We start from the raw sequence: 18,053 nt of genomic DNA, 5'->3' as shown, positions 1-18,053 counted from the left end.
TGGTCTTTTTCCACCACATAAAACACACTAAAGTCTCTTCATAAACTATGAGTAATTGAGATTGCAATTTAACTAGTTTATATATTTAAGATTCTATGATCAAATAACCATCATACATTTATATTCTTGATAACCTATAAGAATATTAATTATGTTGTACCACCTGCATGTTGTCTAGTTGTCATTTTTTAGGGTTCAAATTTCCGTTCACTAGTAGGGACTAATATGATACTTGTGAAAATATTAAGAGACTGAAATGAGTGTTTTTCTGAGTGGAAGATGACAAAAAATAACGTCGTTTAACTGCATTGACAAACTTCTCCAACGTGGAATCGACACGTATGCACTTAATATGCTATGTCAGTGATCCTATTAACGTTAATAGACGGGGAACAATAGAAAGACTAACATGAATCTACGTTTTAAAAGTTGTGGACCAAAATGGTATTTTAAGGTATACCCCTTTGGTTATTGAAGCTAATCACCAAGATACCAATTGAAATTGAAGTGACAACCACAGTGTATATATATATATATATATATATCATAGAAAGTATTTAACAATCATTGTGCATGAGAAAGAATGAACTCAGAATGAAGGATTGATCACATGTATAAGACTATAGCTTTACAAGAAGAACCTTCAATAACTTTACAAAATAATGAATGAAAAAATAACTAATAAATATTGTGACCTCAGAAAAAATTACAAGTAACAACAAAAGAATCAAAATAAATCACATAAACAAACAGAAATGCTAAATTTGTTAGCTTGCAGTGATGTTATGTGAGATTTTAACAATGACTGAAAGAGGAATGTTGACAACATGACCTTTATTTCCAAACAAGCCAATCCTCCCAAAGCTGGCTACTTGACTGTTGATGGTTGCATTGAAGAATACAGACAAGACCTGCCTCTCGCCATCGGCAACGGAGAAGTGAGTCGGTGATACTTTTATCGAAACGCCATGAGGAGCACTCCAACCAACTCTGTATGTTTCATTTGCAGCTATGTTTTGGATTGTCCTCTGCACTACTCTAGATTGGTTTAGCTTTGATATAGTGATTGAAGGCAAGTTCAGATCAGGACCATATAGAGTGGAATTATAGAACAAACAATTTTGGCCTGTATAGTTTAACATCACAGGAGCGGAACCGTTGATAGAACATAGAAATGACATGTAATCATCATACCCTACAAAAAATTGTATATAGTCCACATTTAGAAACAAGGTTTTACATAAACTGGAGGTAGTAAATTAGAGATTGGGTAGGAACATTTGAACAGTTGAAGTTAATAAAATTATCGGCTCGAATTAGTTCAGCTACATGTCTTTTGATTAATTTCATACTCATTCTAAATTTTATACTCATCTATCTTTGTTTATATTTCAATTTCCATGTTGTACCCTCACCTGAATATTAAAACTTCTCATTTTATCCCCAACACTCCACTCTAAATCTCTGCCCTTCACCATGACATCACTCCTGTCCTCCACCTCATACCCCAATACCGACCTCCCCGAGCCACCACCGTCTCGGTCCCCTCTTTCTGTTCTCATTTGCGGATACAGCAGTCCTCAGTTCAGTGAAGGGCATGGGCTAGTGACACTCTTTGCTGTGGTGGATGGCTCGTGTGTTCGCGGAGGGGACGCTGCGCAACAGATCGAAAATCCGATTGAAAAAACTGCCCCAAGTATTCATTGCCTTTTCTGGTTCAAGGCCGGCAAGGATGTCCTCCGCTAAGGATATCCTCCACCAATACTGTACAGTATCTATCGTATCTACCTAACCCAAACCGCAATCATTGCTGTGTTTCAATATCATTTTCTATATATTAAACATGAGAACTTGAATTGAAAAGCTTATTAGTTTAAGTGACTTACTGGTATCAAAAATCAAACCCGGATTTAATGCTGCAGTTGCATTCACGAAACCACTTCCCATGTCAAAAGGAGTTGCTGGAGATTGGTTCAGATCGGGAGAGGCATATGATCGCTGAGCCATTATAGGTCCACCCTTCTTATCATGCAAAGAAGTAGTAGTGGAAAGTGCAGATGCAATGGCTGCAGGACTGAAATTCGGGAACTTCTGTCTAATTAGTGCAGCAAATCCAGCAACATGAGGTGCAGCCATACTTGTGCCAGACATCATTGCAAATTTTTCACCTGTAATATGATAGGTACCAAAAGTACTACTCAGAATTGACAATGTTTGCTTTTCTTGTTTGGTTTCCTGGAAGAAAAAAACTTTTTGTAACTACAAACCTTGAAATTCAGCCGAATCCATGCCAAGATGACTCCAAGCAGCCCATATAGAATTTCCAGGAGCTAACACGTTCGGTTTCAAAATATCAGCTTCATGAGGAAGATTGTCCCCTGGATCTGGTCCTCTGGCAGAGTAATACATAACTTTCGGGGCATCATTTTTGTAGTTCGCTTTTAGTCCACCATAGATACTGGCAACAGCCCCAAATTTAACAATCTTTTTTGAAACTGCATCTATTTCCAATGAAGAAGTGTAGTATTGCATTAAAATCTGTCCATTGAAAATAAAAGGGAAATTGTCAGGGATCATCCCTCAATCCTCATGCACATGAGAGAGTGGAAATAAGTTGACTACCATGTTGGCAAATCCGTGCCTTGTTTTTACATACATATCATATATTCAAAGATTAATTACATAAAAAGAGGGCATAAACGATTTTCATATATCGTAATATATAAGCGCAAGAAAAAATTTGCAATACAAATATTCATCTAGTCATGCATATCTTTTTATCAACATCATTCATATATAAGGGGAGAATATGGATAATGTACCTTGGAGTCATTTGCGGAAGCAATTATTATGCCAGGCATTTTTATTGGAACTGGATTAAGTTGATACCCAATGACAAATGGATCTAAATAGAAGACAACACCAGCTGCGCTAAGGTTCTTCACTGTTTCTGATGCTTGTTTAATACTGGAGGTACCGAGCAAAAATCGGATTGAATAGCTGCAGATTAAGAGGTTCCCCTGGACCAAATCCTTATTGAACTTATTTGCATCTTGGCATTCACCAACATACACATCATCGGCAACCGTTGTGTCATTGTTCAAAGCATGGTGTGCATGAATCAGTTTATAAATTTTGTTTTCATCTGTGCCAGCTGAGGAAAATTACAAAAACGGGTCATAAATCAATAGATATTGTGAGTGAATAAAAATTGCATACATTAACATTTCAAGAATCTTATGACTAATGGAGGATCTTTGGTGGTGGGTAGGTCTTTGGTGGTGGGTAGGTCTTTGGTGGGTGGGTGGACAAGGGACATTAGTTCTGATGGTGAGGTTCTAGTCAGAGATACAGAAGCTTACGTGCAAGTCCAACTCCAGGTATGGTCACATTATTTCCGAGAAATATGGAGTTGCTATAAGTCCGGTCATGAGAGGCGGCACCAACAGTAAAGATCCATGGACTGAATGAGGACATGCTCATCGGTGATGGTCCGGTATTTCCAGCAGCTTGCACTACAAAAATACCAGCCTTTACAGCTGACAGCAATGCCATGTCTATTGGATTGAAGAAAGTCGCAATACCAGGAGGACGTCTATTAGGAGTGATTGACAAGCTTATTATGTCAACCCCATCCTGAGCTGCCTGTAAAAAATCAGCCATACTATAAGCCAGATGCATTATAAATAAATAGATTGTGAAATCAACAACTTACAATGAAATTACTACTACAATAATAACTCTAAAATCTCGGTTTAATGCCATGTAGATGCTCGCAGTAAATTGGAAGGTATATCATGGACAATACAACAACAACAACAACAACAACAACAACAACAACAACAACAACCAAGTCTTTATCCTACTAGGTGAAGTCGGCATATCATGGACAATATGTCAAATGACGCTTGAATGTCCGAGGGAATAAGGATGATAACTTAAGAATCCTGAAGATAGGGCTTAAAACGATAAATCCATTAAATTTACTTAATCAATAAAATCACACTATCCTTCACAATGGCACATGCTAGGGGAAGTAAAAATCTAAATCGAAAACTGAAGAAGTGAACAAAACATGTCCTTCTCAAATAAAAGTACCATGAACTTCACATGATTGATTTGCATAACAATATATACTTGTCTAAATTAACTGCATATGTACCTGGTCAATAGCTGCAACAACATCTGCTGCAAATCCTCCAAAGCTCTTGTATAATGCTTTGTAAACAGCAATGCTGTAAAAGATTGTAGGCAACACATGTATAAATGATAAAAAAAATTAAGAAACTAAAAAACTCACATGAAATAACTCGAAATGCAAACTAAACAATGCACTGTTTCTATATTTTGCTACAATCTTTCAAAGATAACTTCTTAAGAAGGATTAACAGGTTTATTTGTTGTCAGAAAACCAAGCTATGTGGAGATAAATAATATCGACGTATCTTCAGAGCACAGAACAAGATAAATGATAGAGGTATTACACAAAGTAGGTTATGTCAAGACTGAACTTCATTATGAACAAGCTTCCTAATCTCATATCAATTCACCACATCCCGTATTTCGTTATGAAATTCGTAATCCCATGTAACATGGGACTGCTATGTGGCCTCTTTCTATAGTTTGAAATAGTCAGTAGCAACTTCAAACTACATTAATCTTCCAAACAAGAACTTCCAGAGCCAGAAAACCGTCAGGGGAATGTACGAGAACTAATTCCATATTCCACTCGACACTCAATTTTTCATCTTTCAATTCTCAACTATCACAAAATGGACAGATAGGTGTCCAAAGAACAATCATTTCCCCTTATACAAATATTTAGTAATTACATCTTTTTATGATCTTTCCCATATTTAGTAATTACATCTTTTTTATGATTTTTCCCATATTTGGTAATTACATTAGTCTTCCAGATTCCACTCTTTGTATATTATGATGGTCGGTTCGAGAAAATGTAATGATGGGAAGAAGTGTAACAATGACAACTACATAACATTAGCATGTATAACTATACTACAAGTGTAAGAATACCAATAATAGCACAGGAATTTAAACTTAGATATAGTTCCAGGTTATTTACTGTGATCGAGGAGCCATTCCACTAGCATTTCCGAAGTGGTGCCCGGCAACAATTACTGGAATCCCATGGTTTCCTGCAGCAACAGATGCTGTATGCCTGTGCATTATAGATAGATATATATATCATAATGGATATTTGGTGAAAAGAGAAGTAAAATAAACAACTTAGTTTTTGGTGCATCTAGTTAACATAACTAATTATGTTGCAAGAATTTTGATGATAATCCGATATGGAAAATATCTGTTCATTTTCGATTGATAACTAAAATAATCTTGACTTGAGTAATTTCAATTCCACAACATTGTTCAACAATGAAAATTTAATTCCGAATTACTTAAGCTCCAAGGCAATCATGAAATTGGGAGAATGGATCAAATAGCTAATCAAACATAACACTAATTTTAAAATGCCAAAAACTCACGTGCCGTGACCATCACCATCAAAAGGAGAAGCATAGTCCTGAGTTGAATTAAATATTCCTCTGGTTATAGCAGATGCTGCAAAATGACGAGCCCCGACAAGTTTCCTATTGCAAGACCCAGACGGAAAATCTCGTGTAACCTCGCAGATGCCAGAATAATTAGGAGGAACCGGATAAGGATGTCCAGATTTATCACTAAAACTCGGGTGTATTGGATCAATGCCAGTGTCAACAAATCCAATAACTACTCCTTCTCCGGCAGCTTCAAACCCGCCTTCTTGAGACCATGCTCCCCGTGGCAAACCTAAAAATTGTGGAGTATGGGTTGTTGCAGTTCTTACAGAAAAATCCAAAGCTACATTGGCCACTTCTGTGCTCCTTGATAGTTTCTCTGCCTTTATGGTGCATCAAATTCGAAAGTTAAGATTATGTTTGTTGCAGTAAATTAAACAATAATGAAGAAACGTTGAAGTATTGAAAACACATGCATTGGAAGCCAAATCATAGATAGAAAGAAATAACTGCACACATATGTAAATGAAAACATATTTGTTAACAAACAGAAACCAAGATTTAATCTCCGTAGTCGGAGTCGGCTAACAAAATAAGAACATAATCACGATGTCGGTAACTAACATCATACCTGCTGTTGGGTAACTAGCACAGAAAATCCATTTATCAGGTAATGGTAGCTATAGAGCTTCAGATATTTCTCTCCTTTTAACACTTTCTTCAGTAAAGAATCATGAACTCGGGAAACGGCATATCTCTTATCTGTCTTTGTAATATTTCCATATCTAAAATGTAAATAAATAAAAAAGAGCATATCTCTCAAATTAGTGCAACAGATTTCGCAAACAAGCTTATAAGGGTGATGCAAAGTAATGAGAATTGATAATATCATTAACAAATATAATGACATGTTTCAAGTAAAATTATCCATCATTTGTATATGATAACCAATCATTTAAGTAATGCTTATCATCTTAGCACAATTATTACATAGCTTCCACAAGAAGCATCTATGATTTGGGACAAAAGAAACTGAAGAGTTGAAAAACTAAACATCTTCTATATGTAAGAGTAAATAAGCAATTCTTTTCCATAAAACACCAAAAGAAAAAACAAAACATTTAGACAGTACCCAAAAAAACAGAGTGAATATACTTCAGTCCTTCAAAAAAAAAATTAGCATGTACCAATTTGATTCCCGGAAAAATAAAAATCCAAATTAGTACTCAATGATCGCAAATGTAAGACAAAATAGTGTCATAAAATACGCTAAAAATGACTAATTTGACATTTAGTCCATAAGAAGACAAGAAGAAAATCCATTATAGATAGTGATACCTTGGTTTCTGAAATTGAGTTCTTCCAATAGCATCATTTTTGAAGCCATTATCAACATTTCTCAACTCACTATAATAATGAGAAGAAGGAGCTTCTTTGAGAGTAACAATGTACACATATGTTGTTGCATCATTTGAATCATGCTGACATAAGCATGGAACAAGAAGAAACATCCCAAAGCAAAACAACAACACCAAATAAATGTTCCTCATTTTGAGGTTCAGTGAAACAAAAAATGAAAAAAAAACACAACACTAAAAACCCAACTACCTTAATCTAAATACAACACAATAGCAAGTATAAAACAAGGAACAATTGTTCAACAACAACAATAACCCAGATAGTCCATTTTGAAGTTGAAGACTTTGTATTCAGTAGAAGCAAATACAAGTAGGAAAGAGTGATAATGAAGAAATGAAGAACACCCTTTTGTTCAATTTTTGAGAGAGAATCTGCAAAGTGCAAATGATTATTGGGTAGAGTGTGGATTTGAATGAGAGTGAGTGGAATAAGAAAAAATGAACGTTTTATTTGGTTTTATTCGTTTTTTGGAGCGTTTCATTTCACGTGACTTGGGTCAATGACAACAACCTTGTACTTTCTTCTTTTTCGTTTACTTTTTTCTCATTTTTCTTTGTATAATAACTAAAATAATCCTATTACAAATAATGTTAAATGTGTACTTTCTATTTTTAACGGTAGTTAAATGAATGTTGCTAAATGTCTATTTCATGCTTTTAACTGTGTTCGCTTAAATGAAATATGTTAAATATATATTTTTTACTTTCAGCGCTTACTCAAACAAACTTTGTTAAATGTTGTCACTTTCACTAAATTCGAAAAAAATCAAGTCCATGAGCTTTCTTCATCTTTTTCTTTCTTCATTTTTTTATTAAAAGTTTTGTGAAAATAAGAATCTTGCTCTAATTAGATATAATTCTTTATTTATGAACAAAATATATCACACCTAGCAACACTTGAAGATGCTCTAATCTCATCACTCTTACATATAAGGAACCTAATATCAATCTAGGTTAATGTTATTTCTCTATGTCACTCAAAGAAAAATTAATTTATGATATTTTTGCATATCTATATTATGAGATTAACTCTTTGTTAGGATTTTACTTTGTTCTCCATTTTGCTATTTTTTTTATTATTATTATTATGTTTAGATTTTTTTAAAAACTTAATAAATATGAACAAGAGAGTTCGATAATTTATAATGAATTTACTTTTCATGTCCAATCATTCATGATAAATACTATTGTTTCCTTTAATGCTGTAAAGAAAGTTTAAAGAGACAAAGTAAATTCAACTCTATCCTATTAAGAGTTAAGACTTAAGAGATAACAACTTCACACTACTACTCTATTAAAGAAATATTTAATAATCATATTTTCCTCCGTTGACACTGAAAAAATGAGATATTATAAGGAGTGTATTTTCCTTTTGTTATTTAGGGTATAATATGTTATTATTATATTGTTCTTTCTTTTGTTAACAAACATGTTTTTTTAATCACTAAATTATTGAAAAGAGTTGAAAATTGTTTTCCCACTAAATAATTCAACAGAAGAAAAAACCATTTAATCACTAAATATTTTTCAGTTCATTCAGAAGCATATTTTCTGATCAGGTGCATTTGTTGATTATATGCATCATTGAGCTATATATATATATATGCACTTATTACCTAGCATAAGATAATAATTTTTTTATAAGCTAAGATAATTATATTAAAAAGGCACAAGTGACCAAAGGCAATACAAAACAAAAACCAAGACACTAACTATCATGCACTTGACTCCTAAGAGAGAGTAATGAGAGAGTATCCCATGTACAATTTGTGATCTTTTACTCATTTTTACACTCACAAATATATTGCAACTTAAGAATAGAGTAAATTATCTAGATACTTTTTTGACTTTTAGTAAACTGATTATTTTTATAGGTAAAATATTTTATTAATGGAAAAAAAATAAGGGTACAAACAAAACCAATATACAAAATAACTAAGAGAGATGTACAAACAGTCTCAACTATAAATCTTACCTAACAAAAGTCAAAACACATCAACACAAAGCTTACCAAGATGAAAATCTAACAATAACATTCCAAACTTAATATTGGATTTAAAGTCCATTCAAACCAAGACATTATCGTAGACTTGTATCTTTCTTTGATCCATAACTATGGTTTGAACTTGATATCATCCGCTAACTCTTCTTAGCACGCTCCCTTATTGTCAAAACCATAGCATTCCTGCAATTTCATAAAAACTAGATTTCAATCATCCAAATAATTAAATAAAATTCTTTCAAGATCCTACCTTTAAGATGGAGGAAATGTTATAGAAAATGTTCTTAGTCATTGGTCGATTAAACCACAACAAGACCCAACCATTAATAAAAAAAGTTGTCAAGCACAATAAGAGAGGTGGCAAGAAAAAACAAATTGTCCATCGTATCTTCATGAGCATTACACCATACACACGTAAGATCATTACCACTATATTAACACATTTGTAGGCTAAGTTAACCTTATAGGAAAGTTTGGTCAACAAAACTCTCCAAGAATTTGAGTTTTCAAAAAGGCATTGCTTTTTCTAGTGGCACCCATTTTTTCTCTTCAAACAAAGTCGTTGCATAACATTATGAAACGGTGGCATATCAAGTGCTATTTTTGCCTTTTGGGTACATGTCCTAGTGCGTTATTACTAAAGAAAATTAAAGTGTTATCTTCTACCGTTATAAAATTCCATCTTCGGATTCCTTTTAGTTATAATTATGTTACTCTTTTAAATGTTACAAATGAGTTTACAACTGATAATACATCACCTTATAAATAAGGAGTTAATCATTGTTTAGATGTATAGTTATCTTTTTTAACAAATACTACTCTCAGAATGAATTAAATCATTGACATTTTGATTTTTCTGAAGATCTAGTAGGATTTTCCACTACTAAATTATTGCCTTATTAATTATTGAGTTTCTTTTTAGTATGACATGTTATTTATATGTCATTAGATGAACTCAAGAGTTACTATTAATGTTGTGTAAGTTTTTATTTTCATATGCCTTTGTTTATTAGCAAATTAATTGAAATGCATGTGAGTTAACGGCTTTATAATCGGGTACTTTTTAAATTATTTACTTAAATGGGTTGTTTAGAAATATATGGTTGATACCATAATCACTCATGGAGCCAGGCCACCGCTCATGGTCCACAATAATCAGGGTCTATTTTTTTTTCCAGTGTTGTTAAAATCATTCCGGTTATCAAACTAGTTAGGGTACTGGTATAGTGATACAGTGATTTAACTGGTGGTTCAGTAATTAAACTGCATGTCGGTTAAACCGGACATACCTACTTATATTTATATATAACAAAAAAAATTCTAAATAGGTAGATACTCAAATTTATAATTCATATTCATAATCTACTCAAAATTCAAATAAACAAACAACTTTAAGTCTTTAACAAATTCAAAGTCTAAATTACAAAACATATATCAATCGAAAGTATCACTTAACAACCGCAAAATATAAATAAATGACATAAGTTCACAACTCACTCTACAAAACAAATAAATTTGGTGTTTTAACATTTAACATCATGGAGTCAAAGTTGTCTCATATCGATATTATATTTTTGCACTAAATCCTATCTTCAGACAGTACTCCAAGATTACACAAATGTCACTGAGATTACAAACGAATGTTATGAACCAAAATGTGTAATATAAGTATGTCTTGGAAGCATGTGCCTTGAAGTGTTGATGAAGTGTTGGAAAAATGGATCAACTTGTAATGATTTTTTAAGTTTTTTTCAACAACAAAAAAAGTGTATAAATCAGTCGGTTTAGTCAAATGTCAGTCGGTTCACCAGTTTTGACCAGCTTTGCCCGATTTTTGACCGGTTTTGACTCATTTTGATACTTGGCTGGTTCAACATATGTACCATACCGATTATGGGACTGATTTTCCGATTGAACCGGCCAATATTATACAGTTTTTACATCATTGATTTTTTCAAAAGAGATATTATATCATTTTTTGCTTATAAATCATGACTTTACTACATTTAATAGTTTTATTTTGTGTTCAATTTGATAAATATGTAGCATGGGAGTATTTATGGTCGCATAATTCTTTCGATCCCATAAAAATTGTGTAAAAACAAAAAATAACAATAACCAAACATTTGTTCTATTAGGTGAAATTAACTACATAAATCAAACGGCGTCATAATATTTTTTTATAAATTATGTTCATTATCAAAGCATCAATCTCTAGGTATTTCTTAATCTTTTTTACTATAGTTTTTCTTGGTTTTTCTCTTCTTTTAAAAATTCATTTGATCTATTCTTCTTACATGGTTTCTAATAGTATCCTCTACACATACACAAATCACTTAAGGTGTAATTCTATCATCTTTTCTATAATGGAAGTTAATATAATTTTCTTCCTAATATATTTATTTATAATTTTATCTTATATAATATATGCTAGCATTCAACCTAATATTTTTCCTAATGTCACATATTTTATCACCCCATTTTTAGTCTCATATTTTTAATAAATTTTGAGCCTATACTTTTTGGGAGCTGTTGTCCATAATGTGTATTACTTCATGTGCCAGTGATTATGATTGATTGGAAAAATATATTTAAATTAAAATTTTAATAATTAATCATTTTTCTAATCAATCACAAGCAGCAGCAACACATATAATAGTACATTATTTTGCGACAACAAATGTCTACTCATACTTTTTTCTACTCTCTAAGTGAAATACACTGAGACCGACTCTTTGGATGGAGCAATCAATAGAACTATTATGGGGCACTATTAGTGACTCTTTTTATTCCAATAGAGAAAGACTTGTATGGAAACATATATATGTGGAGACAACCAACAAAATATTACCAACACATTTAAAATTTAATAAATATGATGTGTAGCATATATTTCATGTAAGCTTTTCTCATTCTAATATTATTATTTTTGCCATATATGTGATGTGATCTAACCACGTTGCAGTGTGTGGTTGGGCAACGTTTATAATTTGTTATAAACTACTTTTATATTAAAAGATTGACCAATGATGTCGTTAGAGAGTTTTGCTTCAATTTCTCTTCTAAATTGGGTGTAGTATCAATGCTAATAAGCAAGGTAACAAAGTAGTTGGAGGATTTGAGAATGTTCCAAAACCTTCCTAAGAGATTGCTGCAAAAGGCAAAGCTAAAATGTGAACCATATGTTAGTTCACATCAAAATGAACTATATATGTTTTAGTTGTTTGATTAAAAAATATGGTAACCAATCACTGTTTCAGTATTTTTTAGAAGTTGTGAATTTAATGTACGATTTCTTTGACACATTTTAATGATTTACGGGTGTGCTATTTATATTATTTAGAAGTCAGATTTTTAACGTACAACTTCTAAGTGTGTTACTTTGAAATTTAGTAGTCGTGAATTTAATGTACCACTTCTGTATAGAAGTCGTGACACCCTTTAACAACTTCTAAGTGTATTATTATATTTTTTTATAAGATGGCAATATATGACTTCTGAGTGCGTTATTTTTGAAGTAGAAAGTCGTGATTTTATTTAACGACTTATGAGTGTGTTATTTTTGAAGTGTAGAAGTGGTCATTTACTTTAACGACTTCTATAAGAAGTTCAAAATCGATCACTAGAAATCATATTTTTGCGTACAGACTTCTAAACTTGCAAAATGTTTCCTCACAAAAGTTGTAGATTGAGATCACGACTTTAACAAAACTCGGTAGCTCATTACAAACTTAACGGATAAGATCAACGACTACTCAATTCAATGGCTACTAATGCAGTTCGCATGAAAGCGAATTAACGTACATTCACAACCAAATGACTAATAATGCAGTTCACATGAATGTGAACTAACATGCAATTCACAAGTTAGTCTTTGTCGTTACAAAAAGTTTGGAACAATTGAGCTTAAGACTTATAATTTCAGACAATATTAAAGATAGAAAAAAACTAAATTATTAGTGGATACATTTATGTTTAATTATATTTTTCCATTCTTTACTTTATTATGAATATGTATTTTTGTTCTTTTATATTTTTTATTTATTTTCATCAATTCTTTGTTTAAAAAATTAAATTTATTATTTTTGTTATATTTATTCCTCCAAAGCTTATCTACTAAGGTAGAAAACTTGGATTTAGGTCGATTGGTAAATAGGATAGTGATATATCATATACAAATTTTCTTATATAATATAAAAATTACTTATAAATTAATCATTAGTAAATAAAATATATAATACTACTCATGGACAAAATCAAATATCAAATATTCGAAATTCCAATAACAAGATTCCAAACCAAAAGATACAATGGCAACCCATAGTTTCATATGAACAACCTTTTCAACTTGTTAACTCTTCAATAAGGGACACTAAATTAACATAAGATGACCCATTTTTCATCAATGACCCTTTACACTTCTCACTCATCTCCTTAACCTTACTCCTAATCTCATCACAACCGTTCATCAAATATCTAACACATCTTTCAACTTCTTCTCCCTTCACCAAATCCCCACCGTCTCTATAATCCAACCTAATCTCCACCGCTAATCCCAATTCCTTAACCATCTCAAACGCATTCAAATGTTGTTCAGCATATATTGGCCACGTGGCAATTGGTACCTCATACCACAAGCTCTCTAGTATTGAATTCCAACCACAATGGGACACGAACCCACCAATTGCTTTGTGGGCCAGCACCTTCGCTTGTGGGACCCACCCACAAACGAGACCGATCTCGGCCGTCCGTTCCAAAAACCCATCAGGTAAAATATTGCTATAGTTTGTGTAGTCTTTCGGGTCCTCTAATTGGGCTTTCGGAGGCTCCCGTAAAGCCCATAGGAACCTAAACCCGGCCTGTTCGAGCCCGATCGCGATTTGGGCAACCTGGCCCGCGCTCAAGCTTCCCATGCTACCAAAGCATAGGAAAACCACAGAGGATTTAGCTTGCATATCTAACCATTCCATTATACGTTTATACTGAACCGGGTTTGGGTCCCACCGGGCCGAACCGTCGAGGTCGAGAACCGGGCCAATTGGATATACACGTGGCAATTGTGAATCCATGTGGAGAGATTCAAGCGCGTGAGGCTCAAGCTCCTCTATCGTATTTACAATAATACCCTTAGTTTCTCTGTACCTTCTCGCATGGTGTGAAATCCATGAAGAACCGTTATTTTCGTTGGACAAGAGTTTTGGGAAAACGGAACGGGGGAGTGAGTTTTTGAAACACGGGAATGGGAACGACTCGGTTTTTGACTCGGTCGACTCGGTTTTTGACTCGGTCAACTCGGTTTCGATTTGTGAGAGGTGAAGCGTGAAGCCTAGGAAGGTCGCCGGAGACGCGAAGAAGAGGTAGGAAGGGAGGTTGAGTTCGGCGGCGACGTCGATGGCGGCGGTGGTGAACATGTCGACGAATAACGCACCGAGTTGAACCGAGTCGGAATCGGAGGGTGACTCGGTTTTGGTGAGGTCGATGAGCGCGTGTTTGACATGGTGTTTCTGTTTCTCTACGAGTAAGGAAAAGAAACCGACATTGGATTGGTACTGATCTGGTGCGGGAGGGTCTACGGTGGGGAGGTGGAGGAATCGAAAGTTGGTGGATGAGGAAGAAATGGAATTGGAGTAGGTGGTGATGAGTGGTCGATGTGGCACTGTGATTATAAGAACGGTTGCAGAGAATCTAGGGTCCTGTTTGGTTAAGAGGTTAGCGAACTCCACCACTGGAACAAGGTTTCCGATGGCTGGGGTAGCAATGAAAACCAATTCAATTCTAGTCATGGTTAGATTGTAGAGTGGTAGTGATATGGGAATATGTATGGATGAATTAATAAGAGAGAAAAAATAATTATGCACCTCTATTATATAAGTTTTATATAAGGTTAGTGTTTCATTTAATTATTATTAAATCTTTAAAAAATAATATAAGTTAATAATAATTGATTATATATAAATTTTTATGTTGACCTGAATAAATATTGTGCTCTTAATAAATTTTGGGTGGATGATAGATATATTAAATGTTATGTGTCATGAACTTATGATTGGTTATAAAAATATATTTAAGTTAAAATTTAATTATTAACTGTTTTTTTAATTAATCACAACTTCATGACACATAAAATAACATAAACCGTAATATAACAGATATGTTCTCTTCTAGTATTAAAATTGGAACACTCTTTACAAGAGGTGAAATGACAAGATCAAGAAAAAATATGTGATGTTAATAATCTACGAATGGACTCGTTGAGAATTAAAATTGAAACACGCTACCTATTGGGAAATGTAAGTCCACTAGTATACAAAATATGGACAAAAATTTAGGGTGTGTTCAATTTGATTATTTTCTATTTTCAATTTCATTCATTGAAAAAGAATGATAAAAGTATATTTTTATTGTTGTTTTCATTTCATATTTTATAAAATATAAGTTTCGTTTTCGAAGTTTTGAAAATAAGAAAAATGTTATTTTAGCTATAATATTTTCTAAAATTTCTAATGATTTCATTCATATTGATATGAGATATATGTGGATATGTATGTATCAATTAAGAAGTGGGTCCGTGATGGATATATTTAATGTTATTTTCGAGTTTTGGACTTTAGGATTAAACCTAGAGAAAAATATGTATACAATATAAGTGTAAGAGTTTTTTTATAATATGATCAACTATTGATATTTAATTATATATAATATAAATAAAAGTAATATAAATAATTGTTAAAGGATATATTGATTAAAACACTTTTAGTGGAGGTGAAATGACAAAATCAGAATTCACTAGGCAACAAACAATAAATGATGTTAATCTACAAATAGACTTGAGAATCAAAATTGAAACACGCTACCTATTAGTAAATGCCAATTCCACTAGTGTATACAATATGAATCAAAATTATAGTTTTTGTTTTTTTTTTCATGTCTGGATTTATGGAATTACTTACTTCATTTCATATTTTTATAACTCAATTTAATACATATTGGAAACTAAATGAAAAAATAATTGAGAGGTAAAAAAAGATGAGTAATAAATAAAGATGTGATTGGAAAATATGTATTAAGCTTTAAAATATCAAAAGATTTGTAAATGAAAATGTTAAAACATACAAAATATGTAGTGGATAGGCACTAAATATTATTGACTTGAGAATCAAAATTAAAACACACTACAAATGAGAAAATGCCAAACCAGTAGTGCTCACATGTCTTTATAGGTATTGTTTTTTAATATGTTTGGTTTAAAAAATTCTTATAGATTAATTTTGTTTTGGATAACAAACGCTCATAAAAAATATCATGCTCAAGTTTCATAAATTTATTCTCTTATTTAGTTTATAATTTTACATATCATCTTTGTTTTGATGTTTGAGATTGTTGTGCTTATTTTTAGTTAATAAGTTTTTTTTATAAACTAATCTTATTTGGGTTACAATTATTAAAAAGCTTATAAAAATGACAAAAAGTAAAATGTTGATGTTTTATTAGTTTATTTATTTTTCCTAACTATTAATGTTATATATTACTAGTGGCGATAAACACTTCATACCTGTGAGCCTAGATTCATACTTTTGTGATATCAATTATTCAAATTTTATATATTTTATTTTGGAGAATTAATTTTTTTTTATATTGGGTATACTTTATATTCATTTTTTTATTGAGATATTTTATATTATAACTTTTTGTTATACTATAACTAGTACAACAACTAGGCTGAATGAGATTTTCATTGAGCGAGAAAGTCCAAGCCCAACACAATTTTCCAAAAATCAGCTAAATCTAAATTAGTATAAATATGAGACGAGATGGTTGTATGGTACACATGGAGTGACACAAACTATGTGCTCACATTAATCATACAACAAAATCAAGATTGAAGAAGCAAACAATCTTCTACACAATGCTAAGAAGATAGAAGAATATTCAATACATTAAAGCATTAGTTTCCATGTGTGTGAGGGTCAAATGTAGGAATTAGAGGTGGATATTTAAAATCTATGTATCAAATGACTATCTAATTTAATTTCAATATTCTTCGATTATTTTTTATGTCTAGTCTTTTATCTAATGTTGTTTGGCTTGAATATGTAATGAGAATTTCATGTTTGAATTGGACCTAAAGTAACTCATCTTGTAACATTAATTATAAGAATGAGATTAATCGAACTATTCATTAAACACTCAATTATATTACGATTGATTGATTGGCTTCTGAAATAATTAAGAATTGATTATTTCAATTGTTGATCTATTTATTGGGAATTGATAAATAGATAAAAATAATTATTGATAAATCCATAATATTGGTTATCTTCTTAATGTTATAAAATATTGGATACTTAAATGAGGAATAGTGGAGTCTAGTATAAGGTTCTTACCATACAATTCATATTCCTCAACTTTTATTTTTGCTTTCTTTTACATTAATCTTAATGACCAAACTTTTAAAAACAAAAAAAAAAAACTGATTGTTACCCAATTTAATTAAAGTTTTCTACCCTATTTAATATCGCTTATATTCTTGTGAATACAATAATTTTTTTATACTTCTTTTGCCACAAGCCATTTGATTATTTTATGATTAATTACTCATTGATATATCTCATATTTTTTAATCTTACCAACTTAGTCCCTAATAATTTTGAATTATCATTTTATCCCTAATGTTTTCAATGTGGAACTATGTTAGTTTTTTCATCTCTTCTCATCTATTAACGTTAACAGACTTGCATATGTGCACTGTTAAGTGGTGACATGACCACACATGTCATTTACATGTTTGCAAGTTTTGTCAACTTAGCGTTTTGTTTCTTTTTCAAATAAGACACAAAACGTCGTCGTTTTGCATCATATTCTTTTCTCTCACCAGTTCCAACAAAAACAATCATTTTAATCCTCAAAATTTCTGTATGTATCATATTAGTTCCAACTGATAAGTATAGAATTATGAACTCTAACCGAAGTCTATTTAACTCAAGTCTTCACCCCAAAAGTCAAACAAAAATAGGCTATATGGGAAATATGGGAAATATGAAACTGGAAAATTGGGAAACATAAATGAGTATTTATTCTTCATTTATTCTCAATCATTTCCCCAAAATATGCTAGTCC

At 32.0% G+C, this 18,053-nt stretch overlaps 2 protein-coding genes across 2 annotated transcripts; both read right to left on the bottom strand.

Moving 5' to 3' along the window:
* Positions 585 to 7,417, bottom strand: LOC109327169 (subtilisin-like protease SBT2.2). Its single transcript, XM_019560236.1, has 10 exons — positions 6,855 to 7,417; positions 6,148 to 6,301; positions 5,505 to 5,899; positions 5,084 to 5,179; positions 4,163 to 4,235; positions 3,363 to 3,645; positions 2,823 to 3,154; positions 2,268 to 2,538; positions 1,887 to 2,168; positions 585 to 1,195 (listed from the first exon to the last, which is right to left on the bottom strand). The coding sequence occupies exons 1-10, from the start codon at positions 7,064 to 7,066 to the stop codon at positions 768 to 770; spliced, it is 2,526 nt and encodes an 841-aa protein (XP_019415781.1). The 5' UTR covers positions 7,067 to 7,417; the 3' UTR covers positions 585 to 767.
* LOC109327126 (anthocyanidin 3-O-glucosyltransferase 2-like) lies at positions 13,198 to 14,784 on the bottom strand. Its single transcript, XM_019560171.1, has one exon. It carries the CDS (start codon positions 14,717 to 14,719, stop codon positions 13,280 to 13,282), a length of 1,440 nt encoding a protein of 479 aa, XP_019415716.1. The 5' UTR covers positions 14,720 to 14,784; the 3' UTR covers positions 13,198 to 13,279.

This window comes from Lupinus angustifolius, chromosome LG14, assembly GCF_001865875.1.
Source record: "Lupinus angustifolius cultivar Tanjil chromosome LG14, LupAngTanjil_v1.0, whole genome shotgun sequence".
NCBI lineage: Eukaryota > Viridiplantae > Streptophyta > Magnoliopsida > Fabales > Fabaceae > Lupinus > Lupinus angustifolius.
The sequence above is the reverse complement of the archived record's forward strand: the minus strand, read 5'-3'. Positions and strand labels throughout refer to the sequence as shown.

Excerpts from the sequence above, each read along its gene's own strand:
- LOC109327169 (XM_019560236.1), bottom strand. The coding sequence starts at position 7,066 with ATGAGGAACATTTATTTGGTGTTGTTGTTTTGCTTTGGGATGTTTCTT. Across the intron at positions 4,236-5,083 it reads GGAATGGCTCCTCGATCACA|CATTGCTGTTTACAAAGCAT; the intron begins GTAAATAACCTG and ends AATCTTTTACAG. Across the intron at positions 3,155-3,362 it reads ACCTGGAGTTGGACTTGCAC|CTGGCACAGATGAAAACAAA; the intron begins GTAAGCTTCTGT and ends AATTTTCCTCAG.
- LOC109327126 (XM_019560171.1), bottom strand. The coding sequence starts at position 14,719 with ATGACTAGAATTGAATTGGTTTTCATTGCTACCCCAGCCATCGGAAAC.